This window comes from Lissotriton helveticus, chromosome 7 (genome assembly GCF_964261635.1).
Source record: "Lissotriton helveticus chromosome 7, aLisHel1.1, whole genome shotgun sequence".
Taxonomy (NCBI): domain Eukaryota; kingdom Metazoa; phylum Chordata; class Amphibia; order Caudata; family Salamandridae; genus Lissotriton; species Lissotriton helveticus.
In genome coordinates this window covers 1,018,274,045-1,018,285,211 of record NC_136068.1, presented here as the reverse complement: position 1 = coordinate 1,018,285,211, position 11,167 = coordinate 1,018,274,045, and the positions used below count along the sequence as shown (strand labels likewise).

At 51.0% G+C, this 11,167-nt stretch overlaps 1 protein-coding gene across 1 annotated transcript in view; it reads right to left on the bottom strand.

Annotated features, from left to right (window-relative positions):
- Nucleotides 1-387: 387 nt before the first annotated feature.
- The window catches only part of LSM11 (LSM11, U7 small nuclear RNA associated), a 35,391-nt gene continuing 24,611 nt past the window's right edge, over nt 388-11,167 (bottom strand). Inside the window, exon 4 of the mRNA XM_078653722.1 lies at nt 388-2,258. Within this exon, the coding sequence (XP_078509848.1) occupies nt 1,875-2,258 (384 nt within the window). The 3' untranslated portion in view covers nt 388-1,874. The remainder of the gene's footprint in view (nt 2,259-11,167) is intronic.

The following is an 11,167-nucleotide window of genomic DNA, read 5'->3' as shown; positions in this document are numbered from 1 at the left end:
TACAGCAGCACTACGGTGAATTGGAGAAAGTAAGAGGAAAACAAATCATCTTTAAATCCCGAATGTGGCAATGTTTCCCTCTTATAGACTGCAGACTAGTTGCATCAATTTCTTGAAGTTTTACTTCCTTTTCAACAAGAACAAATAAAAATAGTTCAGCCCAGTTGTCTATTAAGCTTCATTTTCAATTCAAATTGGAATTTTAATTCACGTTCTGGGCTCCTCCTACTAAAAAAATGGAGACATTTAATGGTTATGCGTATTAATAAAGATTCTGTGTTTTAGAACCACCAACACTCTCTGCACCACGTCAATTGCTTGTGTCTTCAGCAGCCGGTCAGCAATGCATTCAAGACAAAGAAACGCAGAAAAAGCCACAAAAGCACATAGCTTCCACACATAATTTATTGAAGCGGATTCGCTGCTCAAGATATGCTGGTTCTGGTCATCCCAACTGAGTTTTGCAGACTGAGAGCAAGACAAATGTTCAGTTAAACTATCCAAATCGGACGGCCTCCCCAAAGATACAGTGCAAGGGAGCTTCAACTTGACAGGTCCTCAGCACCATTAGCGAGCCCTGAAGCTTTATTATGGAACAAGGGCACACTTGTTCTGAGGTTACTATGCAACATAGCAGGTACCCCTCGGAATGTAGATGGCTCAATGAGAGAGGTCATGAGGTATCTGGTTTATTTAATCATACTTCGAGTTAGCGCCCTCTTGAGCGCCTTGCAAAAGTACCACGCAAGCGTGAAGAGGCTGAGCAATATCCCCTTGCTATCAAAGGGGAAGAGCAATAAGCAAGTAATCAAGCCTGGTCTTTATTGCTGTGCAGAAAGAAAACACATCTCCAAGCACTTGCAGGAAAATATTAGCAATACCCTGGAAAGAAGCAGGAAAAATACCCCTGCAGGTGCCAAGGAGCAGAGCCCCATCCTGACAAAGGGGCAATGTGCACCTGCTCTCATTTTCGATGAAGCGCAATGGAAGTCTACACCATCTTGTGATCTACACTTCTTCCCTGCACATGCAAGTAAGTAGACTTATTTTACTTTTCAACCATTGGCTTTTCTTTCTCAGAAGGAGGCGATGAGCTGGTGCAGATAGAGAGCGATAGTAAGAAAGAGATAGAAAGGGAATACAAATGAGATTCAACCTTTCTCTACGTGTTGTGGAATTAAACCTCCTTTTCTTTTCCTCTGTGGGTCATCTACGGTTCTTTCCTATACACAAGGAAGCCAAGTTCCGATAACCTATCAAATCCCTCTGCACGTTAAGCTATCCGGGCTCTTCTTCTGTATTGAATAGCTATCCAAGCTCATATGATGCCAATCTCTTCCATCGTGGGAACTATCCGAGCTCCTATGTGTATGTAAGTGATTCAAGCGAGCATCTAGAGAGCATGCAGGTGTAAGGGGTGGGAGGATTCAATATTGGTCTATTGCTGCAAATGTTTGATACAAGACCTCTGTGGAAACTCCACTCTATCACACATGCAGGAAGGGGACCGACCTCTGTGCAAGCGTATAGATAGGACTCAGTGTATGCAATTGTTAACTTGCATCTAATCTATGCATGCAGGAGCAAATCTGGATCTTTCTCTACATGCACAATGGACTCGTGCTCTGTGTGCAGAAGTGGCAGGGCCACACACTCACTTTCTCTGTACATGCAGGAAAGAACAGAACACTTCCATTCTGGGCACTGGTACAGGTAGGACTATGTGTAGGCTGTAGGTTTGTTGGCACATTGAGGAGAGGCAGAGTAAACTCTCCCATACAATCAACAGTTGTCTTCGGGTTTCATGAGGGCCCTAGTCACGCCACACGTCCTCCGGAAGAAGATGCAAAGAGTCCCTTATCTAGCTGTGCCCATCACTTTGCCAAATGGACCAGCAATATATTCTCGCCCCTGATAAACATCTGGTTTATGTGTCGAGTGTGCACTTTCTGATAGTCCACCTTGGGCCTGTGCGGCCTCGTCAGTGTTTGCCCTTTCACAGCTGTGCTGCTCTTGCTCTCACTCTGCTTCACCAGTGGTGTTGAGATAGTTGGTTTTTCAGGCAGTGTGTACAACTCTTCGTCTTTGTTTCTGGTCCCTTGCCTTCTACTGCTTCGCCTGGCAGTGTCGTACCTTCCAGGCACAGTCCCATCCTGGTCTTTCTCTGCCTTGGATGTAGACGACTTGGAGGCTTGAGGCTCAGTTGATTCCCCAGCGGTGGTCCTGCAGGATTCCTGCAGCTTCAGTCGGTCAAAGAGCTGCAAGAAAAATACATGAGCAAAGATTTGGTTACACAGAGCATGTTCTCCCTATCACGCGTCTCATTACACCAAGGGTACAATTACGCATACTCTGGGGATTTCCTGGTCACAGCATTGCCAGTACCTCAAACACGACCTGCAGTACTTCTGCTGTTGCCACATACATCTGTTGCCTCACCATTGTTCTGCTCTGCAGCTGCTCAAAGCACTGTAGTACTAGAACCCTCGCAAAGCTCTAAAAAGCAAACATCGGAGGCAACCCATGCAATTCCAGCACCGAGGTCTTCACAGACAGCTCTGGAGATGCACCTCAGCCTATTCTGGAGGAACCGGGTGGTGATCCAGGATTGAGGTGTTCACAAATTGCTCAACGGGTGCCCTTAATTATGTGTTCTATGGCCTTCTGTCTTCACAATAAATAACTCCCCTAGTCTCCAGGTGAAATGCTCTCCTCAAATGTAACGTGTTCTCTGGGCAAAAGAATGAAGTCGTACAAGTTCTAAACGTATCTCAAGTGGTTAAATAAAAGTAATGTGCATATTTACACACTGTCATTGTTACATCTGTGTAAATAATGGAAAGCGCACGATTCTTTGAAAAGGACAAACCTGATCCTAGTTTAAACCAGCCGGATAAGAAATTAAAATCACACTTATTTATGCCCTGTGTCCGGATCCTAGATAGGAATTAACATAGTTTTACCACGTGAAAAAATATGGGCATGCAGCACTGCAAAAATGTTTTCTTCCCATTCCTCAAGTTGGACATTGTGGACTTTAAAAAAAAAAAAATCTTTAAGGTTTTCCAACAATTAAACAATACTTATTCCACAGACTTTGTTAGAACAATAAACTGTCCACAATACAAGGTTGAATTAAAGCAAACAAATAATAAACCACCAAGAATTACGTCAGTACTTTCATTATTCTAAAGAAAACAGATTTCAATACGTGTATTCCATAGGGACTCGCCCATAGTAGTACAATAAATATTGCAGACATGTCTATTATTAGTCCCAACCCAGTTCACCTGCTACTTGAGACTGCATACTCCCTACATTTCAAGCCTGAAGTCAACAGCGATAAACTAAAATCAACTGATCCTGCTAATTGGACCTTTGCCTCCTACCTTCCCATGTACCTAATCTAGTCCCATTGGGGCTATTAGGGTGCATTTTCATCTGGATCTTCGGAGCCACCTAGTCAGGGCCGGCGCTAGGCATGGGCAGTGTGGGCAGCCGCCCAGGGCCTCGCGGGGCCTCGCGCCCCTGTGAAAGGTCACACTTTCACAGCTCACTTCAGGGCCCCCGGCAGCGCCTCGGGCGCCTTGGTTAAGTACCGGCCATTCTCGGCTCTGTTTGGGCATTTTGTATCCAAGCAACAGAGGCCCCTTTGTTTCTTTCGAGCACCAGCCGGACACAGGTAAGAGAAGGTGGGTGAGGGGAGGAGGGAGCAGCCAGATCAACTGGCTTTTGTTATACTTCGAATCTTGGTAGGGCAGTGTCTTGTATCTTAAAATGTATGCATAAGCAATATTTGACTTGTACTGATCTGACAGGGGGGGCAATATTACATACACATCGAAAATATATTTACTGTTGCCATCTAAGCTAGGTACAGCTACAATTGAAGCAGACCCCTTCAGCTGACGTTTTTTTTTTTTTTTTTTTTTGCTCTCTGATGAGCTCTCTGCAGTGTCTTGGGAAGTGCCTTGTTACGGTTTGAAGGCCCAGGGGAGGGGGGCCCCCTCCCAGGGCCTCATAGCACTGTGTCGAGCTGGAAGGTCATGGTGTGGGGGCCCCCTTCCCTGGGCCTTGTAGCCTTCGGTGTCTGTTTCAGAAAGCGCAGAAAGAGTGTAGGTTTTAAGCAGGACTCATTTATATATTGGTGATACATTTGGCAAGTTAGTGAAGGTGGCAATGTATGCCTCCAATGAGCCTGTCCTGGACTACAAAATTGTTATCATCTTTGTAATGTGGGCATTGTAGCCATCGGTGGCTATTGGGCAGGAAGCAGAGACATGAAAAAGTAAGTTAAGCAAAATCAGTTGCAGTGGAAACCACGTTCATAAATTACTAGTAGAACAGCACCTTGCCGTTTAAGTATAGTGGACCTTTTAAACAAGCATTTGCAATGCAATAGGTCTCGCATTAGGAAAGTTTGAGCTATTGGTCTTGTAAATGACAATTTTATTATTTATGTCTTGGTTTTGAAAATAGCTAAATTAATAGCTTTGTCATTTACAATGCCAATAGTTATAACTTTCGCAAATGTGACACCTATAGCATTTGTAAAGCAACATGTTTTGTATTTACGTGACTTAGATGTATTGATATTACAAATAACAATGGCTTTTAATTTTTTAATTAATTAATACTTAAATAAAAGTGATTGTAATTTATAATGGCAACAGCTTAAACTTTTGTAAATAACTTTTGTGAAGATTATGTTCAGTGTATTTTATTGTGAAGAAAATCCAAGAACAGAAGTGAAATATTAACATCGTTTTGTGACATTTGTAATAAAGCTTGAAACATTGAGAGAATGTATTTGAACCAGTTGTTGTTGAATGGTTGCACATATTGATGCTGTGATGGCGCGGAGTGATGTGGTGGCGACGAGTGATGCTGTGGCGGCGACGAGTGATGCTGTGGCTTTCAGTGATGCTATGGTAGCGCATAGTGATGTTGTGGTGCCCCTGAGTGATGCTGTGGTGGCCCTGAGTGATGCTGTGGAGGCCGTGAGTGATGCTGTGGTGGTGCTGAGTGGTGCTGTGGTGGTGCTGAGTGGTGCTGTGGTGGTGCTGAGTGATAATGTGATGGCGCTGAGTGATGCTGGGGTGGCGCTGAGTGATGCTGTGGTGGTGCTGAGGGATGCTGGGGTGGTGCTGAGGGATGCTGGGGTGGCACTGAGGGATGCTGTGGTGGTGCTGTGGTGGTGCTGTGGTGGTGCTGAGTGGTGCTGTGGTGGTGCTGAGTGATGCTGTGGTGGTGCTGAGTGATGCTGTGGTGGTGCTGAGGGATGCTGTGGTGGTGCTGAGTGGTGGTGTGGTGGTGCTGAGTGGTGGTGTGGTGGTGCTGAGTGGTGCTGTGGTGGTGCTGAGTGGTGCTGTGGTGGTGCTGAGTGATGCTGTGGTGGTGCTGAGTGAGGCTGTGGTGGTGCTGAGTGAGGCTGTGGTGGTGCTGAGTGAGGCTGTGGTGGTGCTGAGTGGTGCTGAGTGGTGGTGCTGAGTGGTGCTGAGTGATGCTGTGGTGATGCTGTGGTGGTGCTGAGTGATGCTGTGGTAGTGCTGAGTGATGCTGTGGTGGTGCTGAGTGATGCTGTGGTGGTGCTGAGTGGTGCTGTGGTGGTGCTGAGTGGTGCTGTGGTGGTGCTGAGTGGTGCTGTGGTGGTGCTGAGTGGTGCCGTGGTGGTGCTGAGTGGTGCTGTGGTGGTGCTGAGTGGTGCTGTGGTGGTGCTGAGTGATGCTGAGGTGGCGCTGATGCTGTGGTGGTGCTGAGTGGTGCTGTGGTGGTGCTGAGTGACTTCTTGCAGTGATCATTTCGATGGCCATGCTATCACATCTCAACCATATTGCTTCAAAATGCATTTTATCCTCTAGTCCTGAAGTACGGCATAGACCAGAAGATGCTCTTTATGCGTTACTGGCAAGATGTGTCAGTAAATCAGATGCTCACTCCTGACCTGCGGTTCCTACACGTAAATCGTGCCTAGGCAAGCTAACACTTTTAACCTTCCAAGGTCGGTATATTACACACCCTTAAAGATTACGTAATAGTAACGCTCGCCACTGCACAAAAAGTCTGCTCTACATTGCTGTTCACTACCGGTAGGTGAGGTGGCCTCCTCTAGAATTCTCTGCGCTTCAACACTCGCCAGTCCTCTTATAGCTCCTTACTCATCTCAAGCACCTATGACCTAGGATACTAAGATTAAATGTTACTATGTTATGTTACGTCATGATGGTACCTTGACTCTACAACTTGATAGCAAAGCATGCTGTTCCGTCTCACAGTCCTCATACCCCACTATGCGATTGCTCCTCTTTCTTCTATACTGTGCCTGTACTCTTTGTTTGAAAAATCTCAATTAAAAAGATGCTGAAGCCCTTTGAGCCCAATGGGCAACGTGCCTGATCCTGAGTAATCACTGTTGTAGGTGCTAAGCTTCCTGGTGCAAGGTCGGCGATCTTTGGACCAATCTATGTAATTTTCACTTTCAAACTAAAACCAGCAGAATCAAAAAGTTTTAACTTGTCAGCTAGAAGAGCCATGGGCCAGATGTTCAAACATTTTTGTGGTTACAAGCGATCTGGTTTGGAGTTTGTGACCTCACTGCATTTTGCAACAAGCATTGTGTTCATTCTCTCAACCTTGTTTCATTGCAATATTTAATTTTATCTACTTTTTATAATAAATTGATATTTGCTCACGTGTTTTCAATCCCCTCTACTTTTTGTCCATGTTACTGATATCCACATTAGTTAGCTTCAGTGATGCCAAATAAGATCAATAGTACTGCGATGTCGCTTTCTGTGATGTCACTTCTTGTGACGCAATATGCAACAAGGGGGGCCTCGCATCTTCCCTTTCGCCCGGGGCCTCAGAAGGCCTAGGACCGGCCCTGCACCTAGTTATCCCATCAAGTTGGACCACAGGGTCATCTTGGATCATTCAACTAGGGATGTTCAAAGGTGGTCGGGCTTTAAAGATGCAATGTCTATATTTCCTTTTATCTTTTGGGTGTTTTTATACTGGAAAGTCGGGTTGATGTTCCAGATTCCTTTAAACCCACAAATAACTACTGTGCTACTTAAAAAAATAAAACAAGGCGTGGCCAAGATGGCGTCGGAGTAGGACGCTTTTCCGTGCCTCTCCAGCGCCGATCCAGCACAGCTCCTGATAGCTCGGTGCTGCCTGTGCGGACTGACCCCAAAGGGGAGGCGGAGGTCTGCGACTTGAGGCGGAGTGGTCCGGTGCCGCCGGCGGGAAGCTGGGACGCTCGTAGCGGCTGCAGGAGCGGCGAAGAAGTGCGGCCTAGAGATCCCCGGCCTCGCGTACCCTGGGGGCCGGCCGGAGGCTCGGGGTGGCCGCGGCTGTGAGGAGGGGCCGCCCGCTACCCACCCGGGGGTTCCCCCCTGCCCCGGACGCCTGGGACGGACCGCATTGTCAGCGGGTGGAGGCGTACCAGCCCGGAGAGCGTAGGAGGTAACGGGCGCTTTGAGCGGTGGAGCGGAGAGGGCCCGGGCCCAGGGGAACGCGAAGGCTCCGCAGAGCAGGCCGGAGGGCTGGTGGGGGCTCCGGCGCCTCCCGGACACTGCACGGACCGGGGATGCACTGTTGGGCTTGGGACCCCGGCATGGCCTGATCTCTTGACGTGGAGGAGGAACGTCTGAGGCACCCTGATGGCCCGGGCCTGGTAGGGGGGCACAGCTGCCTGCGGAATTGAGGCGCTTGGAGTCGATTGCGGCTCCCCCCCCCCCCCGGCTGACCCCGGCGGGCCGCCTACGCGGGCCTGGGTGAGTGGCTGACACCGGCGTTGCTGAGCTAGGGCATCTGGGTGGACTGGTGGCGCCCCACGCCCTTCCCGGAGGCTGAGGGAAGCGGGCCTCGACCCCTTGCTGCGGCCTGGGCACATCTGGGGAGCGACTGTGGAGCGGTGCCTGGAGGGCTGGAAGTGAATTGGACGGAGCACGGGAGGGGGCCGGTTTGGTCGGCTCTCCTGCTGGATTTGGGTGGCCATCGCCTGCATCTGACTGCGTTGCCCTGCTGCGCTCCCCCATCAGGAACTGCTCTAGGGGGGCGGCAAGCTCCCTGTACCTTGGCTTTGGTGAAGCCTGTCGGCTGGACTCTCGGGCTGTGGGACTCGGAATGACGCCTGGTGTCCTGGAGGAGGTCGGGTTTGCAGACGTGCTGCCGCCATTTTGCTTGCCGCGTCCGGCCATCTAGGTGAGTCATCCCCACGCCTACCTCTCTGGTGCCTGGGTTGCCCGCCGCACCCTTCCTCGGGGGCTTTTCAGCTGTCCCCTGGGGCTGCGACGCACGGGGGCCCTCGGGGTACTGACGACCGGGTGCAGAGTGGTTGGTACAGAGTCGTGCTGCCCGGCTGGGCCTTGGAGGTGACTGAGGACTCGTCCGCCCTGGTGTGGGGTTCCTGGCAGTATGGCGAACCAGGCCCGCAAGGGAAGAGTGGTGAAAGACAGAGCATCTAAATCTTCGCAGCAGCCGGCTTCCCCGGGGGCGAGTGGGTCACCGAGAATGTCCGATGACGAGGCCCCGGCCACCAAGGCATTCATGACCGAACTTTTTGCTTCCATTAAGGAGGACATCTCCGAGCTGCGGGCACAGCTGGCCTCTGATCTCCGTGAAGTGCGGAGGGATGTTGATGGGATTGGGGAACGAGTGGCGACCCTGGAAGACCATGATTTGAACACGGCCAATGATGTCCACTTACTGCAACAGGATGTCCTTCGTCTTACAGAACAGAACTTGGACTTACAGGCGCACACGGAGGACCTTGAGAACCGTTCCCGTCGGAATAACATTCGTATTAAAGCGGTGCCTTGGGACGGCGAGGCTGGGGACCTCCGTGGCTATGTGACGGACCTGTTTCTACAGATCTTGGCCGAAGACGATGTGAAGGAAATCCAGATGGATAGGGTTCATCGCGTTGGCTTGCCCAGGCGAGGGGGGGGGCCGCCCCCCGATATCCTGGTCTGTGTTCATGACTTTCAGGTGAAAGAGCGTATCCTCCGTAAAGCCAGGGCCATCACTTCGCTGCAGTTTCGGGATCACCGCCCTCAGCTCTTTCAAGATTTGGCGGCCTCTACACTCCAAAAACGGAGGGATTTCAGGCCGGTGACCGCTTTTCTGCGGGAGCACAGCATCGCGTATTCTTGGGGACATCCCTTCAGGATCATCTTCAGGTGGCAGAATAGATTAGTGCAGATACGCTCCCTCCAGGAAGCAAAGGACCTCTTGGGCTTGGAGGATACTACGCCGTCACAGAGGTCGAATGCGTCTCCGTCCCGGCGGCGTCGACGGTCCTCCTCATGGCACAGAGTGGGTTCTTCTCCGGTTCGGGGGCGCCCGGACCGCAGTTCCAGCCAGCAGGAGAGGGGGAGCGCGGTGGCCTCTGTGGCCTCTGCAACGATGCCGGCGTCTCAGGCCAGCTCTGGGGCAGCGTGAGATGATTTACTCCGCGTGGATCGGCGCTGGAGGGGGCACGGACCCCCCCGGTCTGGGTGAATGGATGTACTTTTGGAGAAGACTCCCCAGACCGTGAACTTGGGAGGAACCGGAGAGGTCTCCCTGTCCTGTCCCAGGAGTGGCCGGAGCTCCGCGAACTATGGACCACTGGGACTGTTGAGTATTGTTTTCAGTTTGTTAATGTGTGGGGTGGTTGGGGACATGAGGGATAGTAGAGGGGTGGGGGTGGGGGGGGTGCTGGGAAGGGGGTGGCGACCGGGTGCTGTGTTTGCGTGATATGGTCTGCGTTTAGTGTGTCCTCCTCTACGGCCCATTGCACGGGGTTGCCTTCTGGAACGTTCTTTGCCTCATATGGGCCTCTTGGCCCCCTGATAGATTTTGGATACATGCGGGTGGGAATGCTGCGCCTCTTAGACGGGTGGGTCCTTGTACCTCTGGGTTGGACACTAACCTGGCTGATGGTGGCGAGGTGCCTCGCTGTTTGGCCCCTGGGCTGTCTGTTTGGAGGGCCGCCTGGTGTGCTTCGTTCTGGGGGAACTGATTATGCTGTTCTGCTGGGGTGGGGGGGGAGTGGGGGTGACTGGAGGGGAATGCTTGGAGTTTGGCCTGGTTCGGATGAGTGTGGAATGGCGATGTCCCTGGTGGGGGTTGGGGTGGGGTCCTTGCTGCTACGCTCCCAGAGCGATGTCTCCCAACTTCATCATGCCTATTGCTGTAGGGACTTGGAATGTTAAAGGTCTCAACTCCCCGCAAAAGCGTCAAAAGCTCTGGAAATACCTGTTAGATCATCATCTGGATGTAGTGGCCCTCCAGGAAACCCACCTTGCTAGGAGGGACGAACTTCGGCTTCGTCACCGACAATTTCCCCTCATTTACAGGGCATCTGCGTCCACTAAGCATAGAGGTGTGGCCCTAATGTTCAAGGCGTCCCTCCATTTTCAGCCTCTGGGTGTAAGTAGCGATAAGGAGGGCCGTTGGCTCATGGTGAAGGGGTCCCTGTATGGTCGACAATGTACCTTTGTAGTTGTGTATGTCCCTAATGCTGGCCAAAACGGGTTCCTGCAGGAGCTGTTGGAGAGGGTGGGGAATTTTGTGGAAGGGCACCTATTCCTCCTGGGAGATTTTAATATGGTCTGGGACAAGAGCATGGACAGTTCAGGTGCGCGGCGGGCGGAGTCAGGGGTTTTTTCGGTAGAGACGCAACGACAAATGGGGGCTATGGGTCTCGTGGACAGCTGGCGCTTCCTACATCCACAGACTAAGGACTATACGTTCTTTTCCTCAGTACATCAGTCTTACTCCCGTATTGATCACATTTTTATTAGCCAGGCGCTTAGGGGAGATGCCCAATTCTCTGATACCTTTTCGATCTCCCTCTCTGATCATGGCTTGGTGACTCTTGGCTTGCAATGGCGTGTGGGTGGGGACGGCTGGCGGAAATGGTACTTCCCGGCGGCACTCACTCGAGATGAGGAATCTTGTAAAGCACTTCGGAAGGCAATCGGAGATTTCATGGCGCTTAACCCGCCCTCAGATACCTCGGTTTATGTGACCTGGGACGCGTGCAAGGCTTCCTTGCGGGGCACCTGCCTCGCTCTCAACGCACACCTCAACAAACTTAGGAGGACGGAGAGGGAGGCCCTGGAAGTGGAGCTTGCCCTTTTAGAACAGGCGCACAAGTCCAATCCCTCCAGGGTGA